The sequence below is a fragment of the Typopeltis vanoorti genome, chromosome 9, assembly GCF_054136105.1.
Source record: "Typopeltis vanoorti isolate ZY-2024b chromosome 9, IOZ_Tvanoo_1.0, whole genome shotgun sequence".
Taxonomy (NCBI): Eukaryota; Metazoa; Arthropoda; class Arachnida; order Uropygi; family Thelyphonidae; genus Typopeltis; species Typopeltis vanoorti.
In genome coordinates, this window is record NC_143557.1 from 136,255,468 (window position 1) to 136,280,423 (window position 24,956).

Here is a 24,956-nt window from a genome sequence, read left to right on the forward strand (position 1 = left end):
TCAAGAACTGAAGCCTACTGACCACACAACGAAGAGAGTTCGTTGACTGGATTATAGAACAACAACAAGTGGATGCTTATTTTTCGAACAAAATCATCTTCAGCAATGAGGCTCATTTTCATCTTGATGGCTTCGTTAATCAACAGAATTGTCGCATTTGGGGTTCAGAAAATCCACGAGTGATTGTTGAGAAACAAATGCATCCACAACATGTTACTGTTTAGTACGGATTTTGGGCTGGAGGCATCATCGGTCCATTCTTCTTCGAAAATGCGGCTGGTAAGGCAATAACAGTTAATGGTGCTTGCTATTGCGACATGATAATCCAGATCTGCAAGATATGCATCCATATCTTGCAATTTGTGCCTAAATTGCAAGATATGGATGTGGACAACATGTGGTTTCAACAAGACGGTGCCATATGCCATACAGCCCGAGAAACAATTCAATTACTGCATGAGTCATTTCCTGGTCGTGTAATTTTCTTTTGGTGATCAGAATTGGCCACCCAGATCATGTGACTTAACGCCATTGGACTTTTTTCTTTGGGGTTTTTTGAAGTCTAAGGTTTATGCCAACAAGCTCACGACCACCCATGCCTTGAAGGAGGAAATTGAGCGCTGTATCAACAAAATTCAGCCACATTTATGCAAAACGGTCATGGAAAATTTCGACAAAAGAGTGTATGTGCCAGCAAAGCCGTGGAGGCCATTTACCCGATATGCTATTCCATGCATAACCCTATACTGTATACTTTATGAATCAATAAGAAGTTACAATTTTTAATTAAAAACCTGTGTTTTCTATCAAAATTACTTCTTGCATGAATTTTGGGACACCCTGTATAATAGTGCTTCACTTTTTTTAGACTGGATGTAGAATTGTTTTTTTGCTGTTTATCTTTATTTTTGTTGCTTTGTTGTTGCATATTTTAGTGTGTGAAAAGTGTGATAATAGGCTAGAGCATTTCAAAAATCCGGAATAGCATCAACAAAAAAGTAGTCAGGAAAAAAAAGAGTGCCAGGAATGATAGTAAAGGAAGCAGAATAGAAGAACTCAGTCTAGCAGTTTCCAAATTGTGCAGTGCCAAACCATGTGTCACCACAGCAAAAACTTGGATGTTTTTTCAAATGGCTACTATGTTTTTAACACTTTGCAAGTATTTAATAAGTAGTTTGGACTAACTACTTAATAAATGGAACTTATTATTTTGCTTAGGGCACAATGAAAAAAAGTTACTCAGGCACTAAGGGTGCTGCAGACTGAGAAAGTTTTGGAACCTCTGGCTTAGTCAAGAGTGACAATGAAATAGAACATCTAAAGAAGCAGTTGACTTATGTAAAATGAAAAGCCTCCCTGCACCCTTTTAGGTTAGACTTTTCAGTAATGTTTGGCAGACATCAAATGGAATTGTCTCCATTCCTCCATCAAAGTAGCACTGGGTTCAGCGACAGATCAAGGATGTGCTGCTCTGGACCTCATCACCAATTTGTCCCACAGGTGTTCGATGGGGGTTAAAGTCAGGACTCTGCACAGGGCAGGGTAGTCGTTTAACACCTATCTCTTCATACCATTCCATAATAGCTGCAACTTTGTGCCTTGGGCATTGTCGTCTTGATAGTAACGTCTGTTCCATAAAACCTCCACAGTATAGGCAGCACCTGATTATCCTGAATATCAAGGTACTGAGCTGCCTTCATGGAACATGGACAATGACCAGTGGTCCCATTCAAAATCAGCTGAATGCATCCCACACCATACTCCTCCACCACCAAACTTTACTATGGGTACCTTGAAAAACCTCGTCACACTTTTCCTTAATTTCTAGGGATGACCTCTTGTTCTTCCATCACTATCACACAACTGAAACATTTCCCCTGCATATAAAAACCTTTTAGAAATTTAATTGTTTCTATCATATCCCTTCTTCTCCAAATATCAACCACCCTCCAATCCACAAGCTCTCAATCTATCAATGTAGGGAGCATTTTTTACATCACTCACCAACTTAGTCACTCTCCTCTGAACCCTCTCCACAGCCTCCTCATCTCCAAGGAATCCAGGTGAACCAGACCTGAGCACAGTAATCCAAATGTGGAAGTATCAACATTTTATAAAGGGGAATAATAACCTCTTTATCTCTGGATGTTAGTGTTTTTCTCAATAACCACATAACCCTATGTGCAATCTTGGACACCTTTGCAATGTGTCCCCTAACTTCATCTCCCTATCTACCAGCACCCCTAAGTCCCTAACCTCATCGATCTCTTGGATACCGTTCCATCAGTGTAGTACACAGCTGGTAATCTTTTAATCCCAAAATGTATAACTTTACACTTTTCCACATTGAACTGACATCCATTACCTTTTGCCCATTTTACCAGCTTATTTATATCATCCTGCAAACTCTCAACATCTGATTTTTTATTGCGCTACCCAACTTTGCATCATTACCAAACAACTGAATATCTCTCTTTAAGCCATTTTCTATATCATTTACAAATTAAACAACAATGGCCCAAGCACAGAGCCCTGAGGCACACCACTGGTTGCCTGCCTCATCCTCGACTCTGCTCCTCCACACACCACCTTTTGGTATCTCTCTCTGAGCCATTTTCCTATCCATATCACCAGTTTAGTATCCATCCCCATCTGCTCCAATTTGTGCAACAGTATTCCATGGGGAATCCTGTTAAAAGCCTTAGTAAAATCCAGAAGTACCACTGTATAGCCATTTCCTTTGTCCAACTCAGATGTCATTCTATTATAAAAAGCTAATAAATTGCTAAGGCGGGATCGACCTTTAACAAAACCATGTTGGTCCCTATAGAGTATCATATCCTGATCCACCCATTCTTGTATTTTGTCCAACTTTTCCAATACTTTTACCACCAATCCCGAGATGGTGATTGGTTTGTAATTAACTACTGCAGTTTTAGAGCCACCTTTATGCAAAGGAACTACTTTGCCTTCCTTCCACTCCCTACCATACCAGAATTCAAGCTTAAGTTAAATAACCAAGTAAGAGGTGTTGACAATTCCTTTGCACATTCATGCAACACCCGAGCTGATATTCCATCTAAACCTAAGCAGTGTTTGCATTTAAATTTTGCAGTATACTAAGTACCTCTGATTTCTTAACTTCAATTTTCACATTAGTTATTGCTACAAGTACAGAGATATCCTCACTTGGGTGATAGACTTTTGAAAAGTGATCACTCACTAACTCTACTATACATATGAATTTGTCACCTCAATACCATCAGCACCCACTAAAATTATCCTTCTGAAGTCATTCTTCCTTTTACTTGCCACATAGTGGAAGAACTCTTTGGGATTACCTTTGATCTCCTTGGCTAAGGTCTTCTCATAATCTGATTTAGCTTTTCTTACTATGCTGGTAACCTTCCTAGCTTGAGCCTTGTACTGCTCATGGGTGTACTGATTGCCTTTCTCCTTGTAAATTCTCCATAACATTTTCTTTTTTTTGCAGATCAAGCTTGATACTACTACTACTCATCCATCTAATGCCTACCTTGTTTGTCTTCCTGACCATGGGAACACAATCTGATATTTCCTTCCTCAGATACCTGCTGATTTTTTATCCCATGCACTGTTAACATCTTTTCCTTGCAATATGTTCTGCCATGGGACGGCTGCAGGCTCACTCCGAAGCTTGTTATAATTGACCTAACCTGTAGTTCTGTATGTACTCCTTAAGAGAGAAATCCATAAATTTTACAACTTCCCACGTCAATACTACATGATCGCTCTCACCAATTGGAGGTAACGAGGACACCTTACTTATGCATATATCCTCTGAACCAGTAACCAAGTCCAACACTCTCATACCAGAATGATATATGCACATAAACACAAGAAAAATATTTAATTAACCAAATATTTCGGTCTAGAAATAGCAGACCATCCTCAGTGGTATTACAAGAACAGTTTTAAAAAATACAAGCTAGAATACTAACAATAGATAGTTTAAAATAGAACACGCCGCGTGATAAGTATGAAACGCAATATTTTGAAGTAGACATGATTCGAAAAAAAAAAATTAATGAGTAATCTTGATTAGACTTTCCCAGATTTTTGATATAGATATATAGTCATTACGATTCAGGTTGGGATGATGGAGCAAGGCCTCCACACTTTCCTTGAACAAACTTTCAAACCTATAACAGGATCTATGCAAGAGGCGAGTCCTGGACCAAAGGATGCTGTGGTCAGTTTCAATCCCGTGCTGAGCCAATCCAGACTTTTCAGGTTTTGTTATAAAGAATGGAGGATTGATGTTCTTGGATTCTTTTTTCAAGAGAACGTCCAGTTTTTGTCCAAAATAGGAGAGATCACAGTTGCAAGGAATTTGATAAACTCCAGGAAGAGAAAAAGTTGAGCGTTTGTCTTTAGGAGTTTATCAAATTCCTTGCAACTGTGATCTCTCCTATTTTGGACAAACTGGACATTTTCTTGAAAAAATAATCCAAGAACATCATTCCTCCATTCTTCACAACAAACCTGAAAAGTCTGGATTGGCTCAGCATGGGATTGAAACTGACCACAGCATCCTTTGGTGCAGGACTCGCCTTTTGCATAGATCCCGTTATAGGTTTGAACGTTTGTTCAAGGAAAGCATGGAGGCCTTGCTCCATCGTCCCAACTGAATCGTAATGACTGTATATCTATATCAAATATCTGGGAAAGTCTAATCAAGATTACTCATTATTTTTTATTTTTTATTTTTTATTTTTTTCAATCATGTTTCTACTTCAAAATATTCCATTTCATACTTAGTTTAAAATAGAACATGCAATATGCTGCATGATGTTATATCACTATCTATTGTTAGTATTCTAGCTTGTATTTTTTAAAACTGTTCTTGTAATACCACTGAGGATGGTCTGCTATTTCCAGACCGAAAGATTTGGTTAATTAAATATCTTTCTTGTGTTTACGTGCATATATCATTCAGTCTTATGTCACAAGTATCCTTAAAACAGCAAACTCTCATACCACGTGTCCCTTCAGTTATGTGCTGTTTCAAGTAATTATCTTGTAGAAGATGTATGAATTCCATTTTCTTTTTTGCCACGTGATATTTCCTTCTTCCAATTGATATCACCATAATTAAAATCCCCCATAATAATCACTAACTCTGCACTCATTGCACTAATTTGCTGATGCATGAATTCAGTATCGCCCCCTGGCCCGTAGCAGCAACCAACTGTATATTTGTTAAAAATACCAAGCTATTTTAAACCTGGTTTTACTCCATTTCCCAAGTAAGCAAACAGACAAGCAAGTCCCACTGATGAGACCTCAATAAAGGTCGAAACCAGTCTGGGTAGTGGCCCCTTGCCTTTAATGCAAAACATTATACATCTCCTCCAGGAGATGTGCTTTGCATTAAGGATAAATATTAAGATTAGTGATCAGAGCTTATTCTACTTTTACCAAGAGTTGCCTTGGTCTTGCACTACTTTGAGGGTCAGCTAGACTTCCAATATGTGCAGGCGCAAACTTGACTTGTTTGTCTGTTTGCTTACTTGGGAAATGGAGTAAAACCAGGTTTAAAATAGCTTGGTATTTTTAACATTTATTATACCCAAGGTAAAATACTTTCTACAACTGTATATTTGGTTGTGTTCGTCACTATTTCACACCAGATTGCCTCAAATGTACTATCATTCACATGTCTATCATCTTGATATACTACTTTCTTTGGTTGCAAATCATCAACTATCATCAGCAGTACTCCTCCCCCTGTTCTATATTCTATCCTCCCTGAAAAGCAGTTTTACAACACAGTTTAGAATGAACTAGATATAAGATTTTAGTTGTTTTAAAAATTATTACAGTCTTCTAAAATTATTCTGAAAATCATAGAATGCAAGAAACCAAGTATTTAAACTATGTTCATTATGAAATTGCTGTAAACTGTAATGCTGGCAGTAAAGACTAATCCCTAAAGAAGCAATACAACAATATCTAGTGAAGCCCACGATACTGCCAGTATGCTTGGTTGACTGTGTGTTAGTGCTGTTAGTCTGGGAACTTTCTCATACTTTTTCTCATGTGTATATTTTGATAAGTAGCAGATATTAATCCTCCTTTCAAAATTTTTCTGCCTAGCTATAGTAATCAGACCATGCTATAGCTTCATTAAGATTTTTTTGCAGAAACTGGAAAAAAAAATAAAAAGATTAAAAACAGTAAGTTTTGATCGATAGAATAGCTACATTAGAATCAATGGCCTCTGGAACAAGAGTCATGTCAGTTTTCAGTAATACAAAGATGCATTTCTAATTGGGAAGTACACATTCTCCTATATGGTGTATTTTAGGATTTGGTTTTACTGCTCAGTAGTCGTGTCTGGTCTCTTTTTACTCTCATTATATGTGGACATGTAGAAAATATTAATGGAATTTTTTTTTTTTTTTTTTTTGTCAAAAGAATTTGTCAGCCTTCTTTGTCAGCCTTCAGAAGATATCAAAGAAAATTTAGTAGGAATTGCAACGAAATTCATACTAAATTGCATGCATACCATCTTGTACATGCTTTCAAATAAATATTTCAATAATTAACAGATATTAATCTATTATTTGAAGTCTTTTTGCTATGATCTACAATCAAAAGATTGCTTTAATATTTGAAACCCTTAGTGTGTTGTCTTTTGATTGCATCAAGATGTATCGATCACCAAAAGACTTCATAAGTATGCATTGTTACCTAGACATTGCAGAAAGTGTAGAGATAATTATGCTGGAAAGTGATTATATAAAATTGCATTCCACCAATTTTTATCCTTTCATTTGAAAGAAGTATTTCTCCCAATGAAAGTCTAAGGTTTTAATATTTTTTAATTATTGAAATTTTTGAATTTAATTTTTTTAATTAAAAATTATTGAATTTTTAATTGTTGAATTTTTGATTTAATGACTACAAGAAACATAAAAATACTTTATTCATCTTAGAAATTTCTATTAGTTTCATGTGCCAATAGGTATACTTTGTTAGGAGCTTACTGAATGTTATAGATCAAAAAAAAAAAAAAAGCTAGCGTTTTGGGAAATGTATCACATTAAGTAATGAAAGAATACAACAAATGATAAAACTAAACTAAACAGTGAACACATGAAAGCAGGTGTTATTAGTTGGTACATTATGTTACCTGCTTTGTAACATAATGAGTGTCATAGCTGATCTGTAGGTGTCAGATTTTTGATTCAATGAAACCTAGCAAAATGAATCCTGGATTTTTATTCCACTGAGTAGCAGTGTGCAACATTCTGGAAGCCTCTTTGAATTTTATTTTATTTATTTATTTTTTACAAAACAGTTTTCCTTACGGATTGGTTATGTTTTGATACAATGCATTTCTGTATTTTGTTTTTTTTCCTAAAGTTTTTTTTTTTTTGACATCTTTATTTAAAGACGTTGAAAAGAAATGAGAACACAATGTGAATTAGCTTTTCACACAATCAGTGACAATCATCTGGTACTTCAGCATATCTTTAGCAGATTTGCCTTACGTTGATCATAACTGTTTTGTCAGCAAATTTGAGGAGTTCTGAAATGCTGCATGCTCCTATTTTAATGCCATAAAAATCCACACTTGATCCTGTATCAGGTTTGGTCTTCATTTATTAGGAATCTGACATCTATGAACTTGGGCTCAGATATGCATTACGTTAGGTGTGGCAGTACCAAGTAATATACCTGCTTTTGCATATTCATTGTTTAGTTTAATTTTATCATGTGTTGTATTCTTTCATTGCTTAATGTAACATGTTTACCTTCTCTACCTTTTTTAATTTTGTATAAAATTTAGTGAATTCCTAATGAAATGTACCTGTTCACACATGAAACTAGTAGAGATTTGCAAGGCGAATAAAGTATTTATTCATCTTGCAAATTTATTTTGCAAAAGTATTTTGGTTGTGCTGTTATAACTAAAAGGTAAGAAATTGCATGATATGCTAATTTTGAAATTTTAGGTGTAATGACATACCTTCAAGCTTTATTAGTATTTTTTCTTCATGCCATGTGATCATTAAACTAAAAACATATTATAAAAAATGCTATATAAACATAAACAGTGTCATTTATTGGTTGAATAGGTAGTATATCTGCTATTGAGCCAGGAGTTTGAATTGCAGCATGCTAATGGATGTTAGCAAATATCTTTATGTGATATATGAATTTTAGTGTCCAGTATGACACTAATCACCTTGCTTATTAAAGGTGTGAAGTTTTTATGTGATCCTGCCCATAAAATATTGTAAACTTATCATACACATTGTGCCATAGGTGGACTTAGGATTTTTTTCTCCATTTTTATTAATTTTAGGTAATTTTTTTCTTGTATTATTATTAATAATAATTATTAGAGACTGTGCAGCTCAGTGGATTTGGCATTTGCACACCATGGCTCTTGACCGCATGAAGAGACTTGTTTCAAATCTAGTTGGCAACTAGAGGAAATTTTTCTAAGCCTTTTTTCAACTGGTTTCTGCATTAGTCGATCTCTGGCACGTGCAAGCAAATTTTTTCTTCTGGAAACTCAGGTTTTTCATCCCATAAACTCAAGAAAATCAACTGTATAACCCACACTATTTCAGACATTAAAATATATTGTGTTAGGGGCCATGACATGGCGCCACTTGTTGAGTCGTCTCTCTTCACTGCGTGCTGCTTAATTAGCGATAGCCTTGGGCCAGCTGTCTCTGATTGGCTACCAGTGGAGATTGAACTGCCCACTCAGTCTCCAAAATTAGACAGAGCTAAAATGGACTCACCTACTCCCTATATGGGAATAAAATACGTTAGCTGATTTGATTATTATTATTTACATAATCCTGAAACCTAACTCTAGAGACCAAACATAGAACTTTTTTTTGGTCTCACACTGGGTGATGAGATTCATCATCTATGTAAAGACACTGGCAGACTTTCATGCCCACAGTAGAATTAGAACCTACAGATTGTTAGTTGGAGAGTAGCTATACCAACCACTTAGCCAACTAGACTGGCTGTGTCTTGAAAAACGTTTTCTGTTTGGCCTCTAGAACAGGGTTTCTGAATCATCTAACCAATAGTTACATTAGCACCATTAAAATTGGCATAGCTGTGTGGTTACAGCTATATTAATAGTCTGAAAAATATTGATTACTATTATTGTCTTTATAGACCATCTGTAGTTTGATTTATTCTGTGTAGGTAATTTTGCATTCTCAGTTGTAATTTCTGTGATAATGACATCTTATACATTTTGACTAGGTTATTTATTTTAATTTCTCATTTTTATGGTGTGAAGTTTTTTTTTTTTTTTTACCTGTTAGGAAAGCAAAGATTTATTGTTTTAGATTTCTGTTAATTTTTAGTGGTTTCGTATGAAACTAGCTAATTTTTATTAACAATTTGTGTATTTTTATTTACAGCTGTACTTTTCCGCTTCAATAGTTTCTCTTTTATCTACCTCATTTTGTTACTGTTGGGCCCGATATTACCACTTTCTCCTACAAGCAATATAAATATCGGTGAGTAATTTATTTTTGATTTTCATAAAAAAATTATTTTGCTTGAGTAATTCGTATTTAAGAAATTTTGTTTTGCATATATCGTTATAATGACAGTATTAAGGAAGTAGCAGATATGGATCACCTTGGTGATTGACTTGGGAGAATAGTTTCTGAGAAATCTCAGTGAATTGTATACAGGCAAGTAGTATTCAAGAAAAGAATGATGATTACAACTGTTATCATAGGATTCCCTTCTGCTTTACTCACATACAGATAAAGTGTATATGGTTTCATCATTATTTTCTGCTGTGTACCTTCAAGAGATGTACTGAATTATGTGATGGCCCAAGACATTTAATGGTTTGTTACTAGTTTACTGCACTTTCTTTCAGATTGGTTTATTTGTCTCTTGTGTTATATGTGAAGTCACTGATATGATCATCAGTCACATTTTAATCTTCTAAAGTCCACTGCTAATCATTTTCACTTCAGATATACCTTTTTTGATAATCCTTTATTTTCCATTCTATTTAAGTGATTATATCTTTATGTTCATATTAATTATTTTCTATTTGTTTGTGACTGTATTTTAATTTTCATACCAGGAAAATTTTTTATAATAAACAATTTTATTATGTATGCTATACTCGACTACAAGGTATTGAATATTAATTTTGTCATGTTCTTCAGTATCTTCATTTTTAATATACAGAGTGGCCCATAAGTCACGAAGGGATTTAAACATGTAATCTTTTTTTTATTTATTAATTATCTTTATTATTATTTTTTATTTTATTATAATGAAATACAAAATCTGGAGAGTTTTTTATTAGGCATGAAAAAACCACATCACACAAAAAACCTTAAATTTTCGGCTTCACAAAGACGGTATCCTTTCTATGCCATGTTCCATGACAGCTGTTAATGTTTCTGGCTGCAGCACTGTGAGGGGGGGGGGGGGGAGGAGATACCTGAAGGAAAAAATGTATGTGAACAAGCCCCAGACAATCCAGCGGCTGAAGGAGACCTAATTCATGCAGTGCCCTAAAAAGTGCCCTAATTTCATGCAGAAATTAGGACACTTCAGCAAGAAACATTATTGTGATTATTATTTGACACCTCCAGGGAGTCCAAGGACTCATCGAGAGAGGGTACCTGCTCTACAAATCCGTCTCCACCATTCAATCACCAACTGACCTCAACTGCAATAACGCCATCTACCTCAACCACCACCACTACCACTGGTATTTCCACAGGCAATCACAAACATCCATGGCCATGGCGGGATTCGAACCTGCAGCCTTTTGGCTAGAGAGTGGATACTCTAACCACTCGGCCAATTAGGCCGGCATTACCATTAACAACTTTCATGGAACGTGTCACAGAAATGTAAAGCCTTCATCTTTGTAAAGCCTAAAATGAAAGGCATTTGTGTGATGTGGTTTTTCATAACTAATAAAGAAATCTCCAGGTTCTGTATTTCATAATAACAAAAAAAAATAAAAATAAAGTAATTAATTCTTAAATATTTGAACCCCTTCCTGACTTATGGGACACCTTGTAGTTCAGCCATTGCTCATTTATTCTTCTAATTTTTGTTTGGAATTTCATATCTCTGGTTTATCAGTCTGGAAAAACCATTTTTTTTCTGGCTAACTGATTTTTTTGATCCAAATGTTAAAACACATAGTTGATCTTTTTATTATGAGTTATATGCCAAATTTCCACTCACTTGGGTAATTTGGTTACAGACTCCTGAAATGAATGGTAGATTTATTTATGTGGATAATATTATCTTCATAACAAATTAAGCGTAATATTCCCTATTTGATCACTTCCCATTTTCCTTTATAATGTGGGTCATATAGATTATAAATAACAGTTCAAGTAATGTACATTATTAAATTCTAACTTCTGACCCCTCCTCATGTAGTATCTGTCTGTAGTGGAGGGGCCCTCCCAGTGATGGCACTGGCCATTTTCATTCTTCTTATTTTTCTTTGCTTTACTGTTCATATTCTTTGTTCTACTTCTCCTGAGTCTTTTACACTATCTGACCACGATTGTTGGGATCCATCACCCTCTGCCATGCGATGTGACCTGTGGACATCTAGAAAAAGGGATCCTGGTAATCTTGCACTACTTTGTATCTGCTTCAACAAGATGGGCAGTCCTGGATGACCTAGCCAGATCAGGCAGCTAGTGGGTTTTGCCTTCAAGAGTCAACAGTGTTGCAATAAGTTTCCCATCCCATGGTTCAGTGGTTGAGGCTCATGTCTTGTTTTAGTGCCAGTATAGTGTCTGGGATAGCCTTGGCATTCCTCTCCTATAGGGGCAGCATAGCTTTGTATAAAGTAGGTCTTGTCTCAGTAATTTGTTCACATTTTATAATAAGATGACAGCAGAATTGGATAAAGGAAACGGCTACACTATGATACTGCTGAACTTTGCAAAGGCATTTGACAGAATATAATATACGAAACTATTACATGAGTTGGAGCAAAGGGGATGGATGCGAGGCTGGTGGCATGGATGGGGGTGGGTAGACATCAGAGAGTGATTCTCGTAGACAGGCTTATACGTTTGTTATGCATTATTAAAACACTTAAGGAATTGAACAACGTAGTTAAGGATATAAATTAAACTATACTTTAATAAATATTTTCCGATATTTCGGCAACGTCATGTTGCCATCTTCTAAAGGAACTTACAAAAAAAGGCACATGCATGTAGGTACTACAAACACAGTAATTGGGAATGAAGAGATGAAGCTATTGTTCTCCTTAAAGTCCTGATGGTGCCCTCTAGCGGGCTAAGTAGGTGTTCTTGGCCGTTGGGCTGAGGGTCTGCTGATGTAAGCTTCCCAAATTTGGGGCAGTCGCATACAACCAAATTTGTTGAGGTTTGGAGAATTTCTTAGGGCTGAGGCTGATTCCATAAATAGTCTTTCAAATTTGTATTTGCTACGGTGTATTACTGTAGCTTTCTTCCACCTTATTCTGTGGCGTGTATCCAGAGCATGGTCTGCAAGACCAGAATGGCTGTACTTGTGAAACCGGATGTAGTCCTTGTGTTCAGAAATTCTGATATTCGTTGTCCTGCCTGTTTGGCCAAAGTAAGACAGTTTATAACTGCAAGGGACCTGGTATACACAGGTAGGTGTAGGGGAAGTGGTTGGTCTTTAGTGGAGCAGATAAGGGATGCCAATTTTCTGTAAGGTTTGTAACAGGAGGTCAGGTCATGCTTTTTTAAGATTTTGGTAATCTTTTCCGAGGTGCCTCGGATGTAGGGAATGGTGATGGATTTAGAGTAATCCTTGTTGCGGAGGGTGTGGGATCTGTGGTTTGTAGGTTCTAACATTTTTGGACTTTTTTTGGGGGGGGGGTAGCCATTGGCTGAGAAAGTGTTGAGGATGTGATTTAGTTCAGTGTTTAGGGCCAAGTCGTTTGAACAGATTAGTTTAGCCCTGTTTTATAGTGTTTTCACTACTCCATATTATTGTGGGAGGGGGGGGGGGATTGTTGGTGAATGGGTGGGTTTTCTGTAAACTGAGAAAACCGAGGTTCCATTAGGCTGGCGGGTGACTAGTGTGTCTAGGAAAGGGAGGCTGTTTTTTTTCCTCTTTTTCCAGGGTAAAATTTGATTCTGGGGTTGGTTGTTTAAGTGTGTTAAGAAGGATAGAAGTGTTTCAGAGCTATGTGGCCAAATAGCAAACACATCATCAACGTAGCGAAGCCATATAGTTGGTTTTTTGTGGAGCAGAGGCTAAGGCTTTTTCTTCAAAGGTCTCCATAAGAAATTGGCCAAGGGTGGGGTCTATTTTACATGACATCTCATGTACCGCTGCCGACAAAGAATTTGAAAAAAATATGAGGCCGACAGATGAAAAAATTCGAAAAATTAAAAAATGAACTCTACAGACTTTCCAAAACTTGCTACCAATACCATAATCAATCTTTCTTCAGTCACCCTGAAGCAATCAATGTGCTGTCACGTGGCCACAACTTCACCGTTGCTCCCAAAAAAATACCTAGTGAGGATATTATGATCCAGATCGAATGCAGAATCCGCCACCTTCCACATCATGTCGCCAACAGTGTAAGACTGGATGTAGCTTGTGTTCTTTCCAAAGCAATCCCACCAAAAACCAACATATCCAACAAGGAATATAAAGCTCTACAGGAAATGAAGAATAATAAAGAAATAGTTATCACCAAAGTGGATAAGGGAAATGCAGCTGTAGTCCTTAACCAAAAGGACTACACAGGAAGCTGAATGCTCTTCTATTAGATCAGGCTACTTACCTCCCCATCAATTACAATTCCACCAACTCTCAAATTAGAAAACTTCACAGGCTCCTTAAGAGAGTCATTTCTTGGCCTGTAGAAGTTACCAACAGATTAAGCCATTTAACTCTATACCCCCCCCCCCCCCCCGTATTTACGGACTCCCAAAAATACATAAAGAAAATGTGCCATTACGTACCATAGTGGATGGCATTGATTCCCCCACATACAAATTAGCTAAACATTTGGCCAAAGAGCTCACACACTATACTGGCAACACACCATCACATAAAAAACTTAGCTCATTTCAAAGCCAGCATAGAAAACTTTACACTTCAACGGACTGACATAATGGTCAGCTTTGATGTCTCCTCTTTATTCACAAATGTCCCACTCAAGGAAACTTTAGAGCTAATCCAAGCTAAATTTTCTCCCGATATCTCAGCCTTATTTCAGTTCACAATGAACTCAGGCTATTTCGTTTGGCAGGAAAAATTCTACAAACAAATAGAGGGGACAGCCATGGGTTCACCATCTCCCCACCCTTGGCCAATTTCTTTATGGAGACCTTTGAAGAAAAAGCCTTAGCCTCTGCCCCACAAAAACCAACCATATGGCTTTTGCTACGTTGATGATGATGTTCGCTATTTGGCCACATAGCTCTGAAACACTTCTATCCTTCTTAACACACTTAAACAACCAACACCCCAGAATCAAATTCACCCTGGAAAAAGAGGAAAAAAACAGCCTCCCTTTCCTAGACACACTAGTCACCTGCCAGCCTAATGGAACCTTGGTTTTCTCAGTTTACAGAAAACCCACCCATTCACCAACAATCCCCCCCCCCACAATAATATGGAGTAGTGAAAACACTATAAAACAGGGCTAAACTAATCTGTTCAAACGACTTGGCCCTAAACACTGAACTAAATCACATCCTCAACACTTTCTCAGCCAATGGCTACCCCCCCCCCCCCAAAAAAAAGTCCAAAAATGTTAGAACCTACAAACCACAGATCCCACACCCTCCGCAACAAGGATTACTCTAAATCCATCACCATTCCCTACATCCGAGGCACCTCGGAAAAGATTACCAAAATCTTAAAAAAGCATGACCTGACCTCCTGTTACAAACCTTACAGAAAATTGGCATCCCTTATCTGCTCCACTAAAGACCAACCACTTCCCCTACACCTACCTGGTGTATACCAGGTCCCTTGCAGTTATAAACTGTCTTACTTTGGCCAAACAGGCAGGACAACGAATATCAGAATTTCTGAACACAAGGACTACATCCGGTTTCACAAGTACAGCCATTCTGGTCTTGCAGACCATGCTCTGGATACACGCCACAGAATAAGGTGGAAGAAAGCTACAGTAATACACCGTAGCAAATACAAATTCGAAAGACTATTTATGGAATCAGCCTCAGCCCTAAGAAATTCTCCAACCCTCAACAAATTTGGTTGCATGCGACTGCCCCAAATTTGGGAGGCTTAGATCAGCAGACCTTCAGCCCAACAGCCAAGAACACCTACTTACCCTGGAGGGCACCATCAGGACTTTTAGGAGAACAATAGCTTCATCTCTTCATTCCCAGTTGCTGTGTTTGTAGTGCCTACGTGCACGTGCCTTTTTTTTGTAAGTTCCTTTAGAAGATGGCAACGTGACGTTGCTGAAATATCAGAAAATATTTATTAAAGTATAGTTTAATTTAATTAAAGTATAGTTTAATTTATATCCTTAACCACGTTGTTCAATTCCTTATGTGTTTTAATAATACATCAGAGAGTGGTATGGTGGGAAGAATCAAGATGAATGAGGGTGACTAGTGGAGTGCTCTAGGGCTCTGTACTAGGACCATTACTCTTTAATTTGTACGTTAATGATATTACAGAAGATTTGAAGGGGAGATATTCAGTTTGATGATGATGCAAAAATAGAGAGGGCATTAGTTAATAAAGGTGATGTAGATATTTTACAGGATGATTTAAATAAATTGGCAATGTGGGCAAAAGACAATGGTTGTCAATTGTTGTAAAATGTAAGGTAATGTACTTCACGATGAAAAGATTACACACTTCGTATCATATCAATGGTACTAGTTTACAGGAAATTGATGTGGCCAGGATCTGGGGAGGGGGACAGATAGTGGGACATATTGTAAGAGTTGGCAAAATAGCTCAGAGGATTATTTGGATGTTGAAGAACACATTGACAAGTAAAGATAGGCTGTGATTTGGCCACATGTTATCTTCTGTGCACAGATTTTGTCACCCATGTTTCTTTGAGATCCAAAGGTGGTGGAGACGATTCACAGATGAGTGATGAAACTGGTGACAGGTCTGTGGAATGTACCCTGTGAGGATAGATTGAGGGTGTGTGGGCTGCAGAGTTTAGCTGACAGGTATAGGAGGGGGATGTGGAAATTAGAGGGGAAACTTATAAGATACTAAAGGGAGTCTATAAGATTGACACACAAGAAATTTTTCAATACATGAGGAGTAGTGGAGAAAACAAGGGATCTAAGATTGTGGTTAATAACGGGGTGTGTGTGTGTGTGTGGATTGGGTTCTTTATTTAGAGAGTGTTGAATGAGTGGAATGGATTGCCAGAGATGGTTGTGAGCACCTCAACAATGAATAGGATATTGCCAAAATATGATAGGTATACCATACCAAATACTTACATACATATAATACATACCATATTATGATAGTTATTGTGTTAATGGAAAGACTGGGTCTCCCATGATGAGTCTTTGACTCTATGGAGTTCTACCCATAAATCAATTAAATCAAAAATTACTCATTATACATACTGGAATGAAAGAATATCAGAAGTGCAATTAAAATTAAATAAAGAAAATTTAACAGTTGTTGGAGTATAAGGAAAAAAAGAAGAAAATGATTACTTTTACAGAGAGTTACAAGGAATGTATGAAAAATTAAATTAAACAGACTATATAATTATAGCCAGAGATCTTAATACCAGAATAGGAATAAAAAAAAAATTAACATTTAATATACAAAAATTTGGAGAACCAACAGTAAACAAAAATGGAAAGCTACTAATTGATTATATAATATATAATAATTTAAAAAAAAAGGAATACATTTTACAAACATAAAAATATACATAAATATACATGGTGTGCAAGAGGACAAAATCAATAATAGACTACTTTATAGCAAATGAAAAAGCAGCAAACCTCTTCCTTGATGTTAAAGTCAGAAGAGGGATAGAAATCGAAACAGATTACCGTTTAGTGCAGGCAAAACTAAGGTTGCCGCCAAACTGATTACAAAAAATACAAAAAAATAAACAAACTAGAGAAACAAAATCTAATTACAAAGTAAACTACTGTTAAATCTTGAATGAAGGAGAATTTATAATGTATTACCTTTCATTCAGATTTAACAAGTATCCAAATTCTTGATGTAATACTTGTATATTAACCCATTAACATACAAAGACGTCTGTGACACGTCTTTTGTTTATTGCACCAAAATTGATTTTGACGTATCGCAGATGTTACGAAGTTCGCATCAATTTCAAACGAATGGACGAGAACGGGAAGCATCGGAACGGAGTGCAGACGAATTGAGGTGCTGCGTGAAGGTCATCAAGGGGGTATATAGTTTTTTTGCGACATGAAAACGAGGCTTGAGCTTTTTGGCTTTTGCTTTTTATCTGTTCCAGTTGTTCCCGGAGAAAGGAAGTTCCAGCGAGGTCGGGGTGAGATGAATAAGAGCGGCTATGCGGTCAAGTAGAATGCTAACATGTGTATAGGTCTCGGCATAGCAGAAGGTCAGCGTAGGCTGAGAAGGAATTGCAGAACCTCGTGGACCAACATCAGCAGCAGTGCTTCGTGAACATTGTAGGCAACGAATCGTGATCGTATTTGCATATCTACCTTCCAGAAGCAAGAACCTAAGGAACGTATCAGCCAGGTAACCTCATTGAAACGGGACCAGATGAAGAAAAACACAAGCCGTATAATTCCAGTTGATGAACGCAAGTATAAGCCAGTGAGATCCCAACACCTCGGTAAAGTAAGAACTTTTCAATTTTTGTTTACAAAGTTAGATTGTGACTGTAAAAAGGACTAATTAGAATTGTGATTTATGAAGTGTTGTAGGACTTTAGGAGTTGAACCATGAACAGGGAATGATTGATCTGAGTCAGAAAACTAGGAAAAGTGCAATGTGAAAATATCTTAGTTTGTCATTGTCAGGTAGTTCTTGAACAAATAATTGAGTGAAAATTATCTAGGAGTGTTAAGTAATTAGAAGGACATCCCATTGTAATAGTACTTGATAATATTCCATGTTGTAAGGGAACTAGAATGTCCATGTTTTGTTGAGATATCTTATTTACCTTTTATACCAACATTAGTTAAGTTAGTGTCTATAAAAATAATTGTAACTTGCTTCATTAGTAATGAATACATTTTTCTTGTCAACCAAATAACTTGCCTGATCACTAATCTTAATGCACCATTCATAAAGAGAACCTATGCGTAAATATATTGGGGATAGTCACGACCAGTGGTGAGGAGCTATGGAAATTTTAACAAAGGGCTCGCATCGTCTAGCAAAAAAAAAAAAAAAAAAAAAAAAAAAAAAAGCATTCACACGAAAACTTTTATTAATACAGCCTGTATACAAATTCCAATCAAAAAGTATGAGAGGACAATCAACCTCTAAAGCAGAGATGAAGGCCGAGGGCCACATAGTTCCACTGTTACTTATGGGAGGGCAGCCAAAAAAAAACTTGAAAGTTATCTACCATATATTGTTTATTTTATTTATACCTATCATAATTGTTACAAAAAAGGTAATAAAAAGTAAGTGAATTTAATTTGATGTGTGACATTGCATTGATTTGACAATTGTTTTGATATCGTGGTATGAGTTTTGTAGTAGCCAACCGCAAAATTGATTCTAAATTTTCATCAGTCAAGCGGTTCCTATTTTTCGATTTGTTAATATTCATGACTGAAAAAGTTTGTTTATAATTGTTTTTATCGACACAACGATAGAAGTTTAATAAATTGCCTTCGTTAAATTTATTTTGCTGGCTCTCATCGTTTTGAATGTCGATGAGTTCAAGCTGTGCTGATTCGGGTGCATTTTCGGGCAAAATGGCAAAAGGATTGCTAAATAAATCTAGCAACGGTTTCATTTTTTTAAAATCAGAAAACTGATCCTTGAAGACTGATATCAAGTTATCAATCTTTTCAACATATACGGTTTTGAAGTTGACATTGAACTTTTCAGAAACTTTCTTATAATTAGTAAAATGGATGTAATTCCCTGACTTCAGTTGGATTTGAAATGAGGATTTGAATTTTAACTTGCACTGAAAAGACAAAATGTGGCCGTAAAGTTGAGTAACCAATTGATCTTTGCCCTGAAGTCGCGTATTTAATGTATTTAAATGATTAATAATATCAACCAGAAAGGCTAAGTCACATAACCAATCCGGATTTTTTATGTCAGGGACGTTCTTGTTTTTTTCAGTCATGAAGATTTCAATTTCATCAATTAAATTTAAGAACCACTCCAATGTTCGTCCACGACTTAGCCACCTCACTTCTTTGTAAAAAATTAAGTCACCATATTCACTTTCAATGTCTTCAAGAAACTTTTTAAATTGTCGGTGATTAAGGCCACGGGATTTTATAAAATTAATCGTTGAAATCACAACTTTCATGACATTTCAAATCCAAGTTTCTTAGGGGCACAAGCTCTCTTGGTGTATTATACAGTGGAATTGTATGAACTCATCATTGTGCCATCCCAAATGCTGTTTCAATAATGTTACCAATCCAGAATTAGCTCCTATCATGGAAGGAGCTTCGTCAGTCGTGATACCTGATAATTTTGTCAGATCTAAATCAATTTTGGAATACTGTTCCAAAAGCCCAGTGAACATGTCATTACCTTTCATTTGATCTGACAATGAACTCATTCCAATCAGCTTCTCACTTACCTCAAACTCTTGCATTATTCCACGTGCAAATATTAACAACTGGGCTGTGGAAGTAATGTCAGTTGATTCATCAATAGCTAATGAAAAATAGGCAAGTTTCTTTGAATAAGATGTTAATTTACATTTTCCGACATTGCAGTAATTCTTCTTTGCACAGTCATCCTGTTTTAACAGACTAATTTTTGTTAGGTTACCGTATGAGTTTTTTGCTTAATATTTAAAAAAAAAAATTTTTTTTTGAAAAAATAAAAAAGTAAACAAGAAAAATAAGAGGCTCGTTTAACAAAGGGCCCCACGAGCCCCTTATAGCTCACCACTGGTCACGACTGCAGTGCGAAATAAGAATATATTTGATTATTGTGTTTAGAAGTAGAGAAAGAAAGGATACAGGATCATGTGCCATACCAGGTGTTTGCTCATAGAAAAAGAAATTTCTCTTATCTGTAGAATTTTGGTCGTGCAGCGTAAACAAATAAATTTTCCAAAATTTAAAAAACAGGGTTAACACTGGTATTCTAACAAAGAAATTGGCTCTAGCTGGAGGCATTTCCTTTGTGTATAGAATTTTGCACATGTAGGCAATACACCAATAGTGGCCAAGGGTTCGAGGTAATAAGGGTAGAATTGTATAGGACAAAATTTTTAGAGCTGAAAAAATAACAAGGAAGAAAATAAAAAATAATACAACATAGGGCAAGATTTAAGGAAAGGGTATAAAGTCATACAGGAGTAAACACAATTAACAAATAAATTTATACTCATTATATATCATAAGGATATATAAATTTTACACTACTAAATGATTCAAGTATAAGAAATTTATACCAACAGAGAATTAATAACTAAGAAAAAATACAAGAAAATGAAGACATTGAGAAAGAATGAAATAATATAAAAGAAATTATTGCGTCAGCAGCATATGAAAGTCTAGGAACACACAAAAAATATCATAAAAATAAAAAAATTACATATATGGGACAATGAAATAAAAACAATAATAGAAAATAAAAAGCTGGTTAAGTAGCAAAAAACAAGAAGATGAAATTGAATATAAAAAAAGACGAGCAATAGTCAAAAGAGAAATGAGAGAGAGAGACAGAGAAATCATATCTAGAAAATGACATATACAAAATATGACCCAATGCATATAAAATACTAAAGCACGTGAATGCAGATATAAAAGAAACGGAAGATATAAATTGTTAAATAGATGTAAAAGAATTCCTGAATTACTTTACTGGTATTAAAAGAATGTATACCAGAAACTTACAAAATACTTCATCATCATCAAATTCCTGACATGTACCCTCAAGGGGTGTACACGATATGATAGTACTACATGAAAAATTTATCATTACTAACTTCCTATCTACAATTTTCCTCCAAATCAGTCTGTTACTTGTCAAGACTCCAACATTATCATATCTTATCTTTCTATTGTCTAAGTCACTTTGTACTGTATCAGTCCACTTATATTCTCTCCATTTGAATTTGGTCTTCCTCTAGGTCATTTAACTGAAAACCTGGCAGAGAACACTTGTTTTGTTAATCTTTCCTTGCCTGTTCTGTTTAAGTGACCATACCACCTGAGATTAGCTCTGGTAACGCATTTTTGGATGCTGATAATATCAAGTTCTTTCCTAACATCCTCGTTTTTAATATGATATTGCCATTGATGCCATCTGTTCATGCCTCTAATCTTTCTCAGGACTCTCATATCTGCGGTCTCTAGTCTTTGGTCAAGTGTTTTGTTTCTGACCCAGCTCTCAGATCCATAATTTAAAACTGGTTTAAACACTGTCTTGTATGCAGCTAATTTAGTGTTTTGGCTAATTTCTCTCTTATTCCATATAAATTTATTCAATTGACTTCCTACCATACCAGCTTTGTTGATTCTGTTGTCTATTTCCATATTTAATTTACTGTCTTCACTAAAAATCGTGTCTAAGCAGTTGAAATGTTTTACTTGTTCCACAGGTTCTTTCTTCAAAAGAAAGTTAACGTTTTCAATGATTCTACCTATTTTCATTGTCTTTGTCTTTTTAATGCTGACCTTCATACCATATCTATTACAACAGTTACTCAAATTAGTCAGGGAATCTTGTAAATTTGTAGTGGATTTATTCAGAAGTATAACATCATCTGCATAAAGCAAAGAGCTGACATTAACATCTCCAATTTTGATATCATGTTTAATACCACTTTCCTTCATAATGTGATCCATATAGATAATGAATAACAGAGGGGATAATGTACATCCTTTTTGTCTCACACCAGATTTAACATTAAACCATCTTCCTGTACTTCCTTCAATTCTAACTGCTGACTTACCACTCAAATAAAGACTAAGTATTGCTTGATATAATGCCCCATTGACACCATATAATTGTAGCGTATTGAATAGCTTCTCTCTTGGCACCTTGTCATATGCCTTTTCCAGATCGACAAAACTTAAATACAGATCTTTGTTTAAATTAAGGGGATATTAAATCCCACATAGTTTTAAAACCGAATAAGAAACTCAAAGATTGGAATCAGAGAGTTTCTTGCCGAATATATAGTAAACTATAAAGTATCGGCGACATTAGCGTTAGTCAATGCAAGTGATCCTAGTACGTAGTACAATATCAGACGACTCGTTGCAAGTAACGCTAGTGTCGCCGATACTTTATAGTTTACTATATATTCGGCAAGAAACTCTCTGATTCTAATCTTTGAGTTTCTTATTCGGTTTTAAAACTATGTGGGATTTAATATCCCCTTAATTTAAGTAATGTTTTCATTGCCGAAATGAAGCTTATTAGCTCTTTATACTTAAGTAACTTAATGGTTGCACCTGTTTGGAAAACTCGTTCGCAGAGTATATAAGTTCTTTTCGCTATACACTTTGGTATTAGGTCTAGCTACTCACTGATGAAGCCTCAAAAAAGGCTGAAACCGGTCTGGGTAGTGACCTCCCTCCATAATGTAATAACAACATACATTTCCTAGGAAATGTGTTTTTACATTATGGAAAATACCTAAGAATAGCGATCTGAACTTCCCCCACCTTTGCAACGAGTCGTTCGATATTGTACTACATACTAGGATCACTTGCATTGGCTAACGCTAGTGTCGCCGATACTTTATAGTTTACTATATATTCCGCAAGAAACTCTCTGATTCCAATCTTTGAGTTTCTTATTCAGTTTTAAAACTATGTGGGATTTATTATCCCCTTAATTTAAGTAATGTTTTCATTGCCGAAATGTAACAGATCTTTGTTATATTTCCATGCTTTCTCAACTGTTTGTCGTAAAGTGAAGATCTGATCCTGACAGCCTCTATTTGGCCTGAATCCAGCTTGTTCTTCAGCAAGCTTTTCTTCCACTTTTCTTCTCAACCGTTTCTCAAGTATACTTGCATAGAACTTGCCAGGAACACTTGATAGGGAAATACCTCTATAATTCTCACATTCAGTTTTATTTCCCTTTTTATATATGAGTACTATGAGAGCTCTACTCCAATCATCAGGAATTCGTCCCTCTGTCCAGGCTTTCTGAACTATACAGTGTAGCCACTGTAAGGCTTTTATACTACCATTCTTCAGCATTTCTGGTCGAATATCATCTGCTCCTGCTGCCTTTCCACATTTCAAGCCTTTGATGGCTTTTTCTATTTCAAGTATGGATATGTATTCCTGACTGTATGCCTGTTGATTGTTTTTTACCCCTGTGCTCTCACTGCTTGTTTCATTTAGCAATTTTTCAAAGTAATTACTCCATACTTCAAGGATATCTTTTTCTCCTGTTTTCATGTCACCTTTATCATCTCTAACTCCTTTTACAGCACTCTTTCCTCAATTTCTAATTTTCCTCAACAACCTCCAGAATATCTTACCACCTTCTTGATATTTATTTTCTATGTTCTTGTCAAAGTCCTCCCATGACTTTTGTTTAGCTATTTTTACACACTGTGTAGCTTTCTTACATTTGTCTCTGTATTCTCTAAGAGCCCAAGCTGATTATTTGCCAGGAACTTTTGATATGCTTTCTTATTTTCCTTCACTGCCTGAAAATTCCTGTGTTCACAATGGAGTTCTGATTTTTCTGTCCCTGCAGACAACCTCACCACATGCCTCTCTGGCTGAATCAATCTGTGTTTTCTTCAATTTTTCCACTGAATCTCCAAGGTTTGGTTCTTGTTCTCAAAGGCTACAGTTCACATCTGAGAGTTGCTCAACTTTTATTCGCTTTAAAGCTTTCTTACATGTTAATCTTTTCAATATGAAATTCAATTTTATCCTGCTCAAGACTAAATAGTGATCACTTCCAATTTCGAATCCTCTGTACACTCCAGTGTCCTGCACCAGGGAGAAAACATCACTATCAACAATAACATCTCAATGAGACTTTTCTTATTCCTTTTCTCTTCTCTCCATGTGAATTTGTGCACATTTTTATGTTGGAACATGGTGTTAGTAATAGCCAGTCCATGTCCTGAGCAGAAATCCAACAGGTATTTGCCATTATTATTTGCTTTGCTCTTTTCTCCAAATTTTCCCAAAATATTTTTTGTATGTCTGACAATCATTTACTGCTGTGCTATTTAGATCCCAACCAACTTTTCCTTTTGCATTGTGTCGGTAGCTTTCTCTAGAGCCTCAAAAAATTCTTCCACTTCTATCTTAGTACAGCCTTCTGTGGGACCATAGGCACAAATAAGTCTCATTGTCCAGTTCCCCATTCTGATATTTGCCCACCTTACTCTTCTTGAGAGTGCCTGCCATTCAAGAAGATTAGCCTCATATTTAGTGTTGAATACTATAGCTACTCCTTCTTTTCCTTGATTGTCATTGCCCGAATATAACGTTTTGTATTTATTGCTCAGCAAGATTACCAGTTTTTGTCTTTTTTGTTTCAATCACCTCTATTATGTCAATCTAGTACCTATCTGATTCCTCAGCTAGCTCCATTTATCTTTTCCATTCAGGCTTCTTATGTTGACAGTACCGATCTTTAACTCTGGTGATGTTGGGGTGTGCTTTCAGATTTGTTCCAGTAGCTGACTTTTCGCTGTTTGCTCTGGTTCTCTGGCAAAAACAATGGGGGCCTTGTTTAACCGGGCAATGCCCCAGCCAGCATGAAATTTTGTCATGTTGTACCAT

The 24,956-nt window shown here is 36.1% G+C and overlaps 1 protein-coding gene across 3 annotated transcripts in view; it reads left to right on the plus strand.

Annotated features, from left to right (window-relative positions):
• The window catches only part of Piezo (piezo type mechanosensitive ion channel component), a 1,325,935-nt gene that overhangs the window by 129,233 nt on the left and 1,171,746 nt on the right, over nt 1-24,956 (plus strand). For all 3 annotated transcript variants that reach the window (XM_090398322.1, XM_090398324.1, XM_090398323.1), the window contains exon 3: nt 9,447-9,545. In XM_090398322.1, the coding sequence (XP_090254448.1) occupies nt 9,447-9,545 (99 nt within the window). The remainder of the gene's footprint in view (nt 1-9,446; nt 9,546-24,956) is intronic.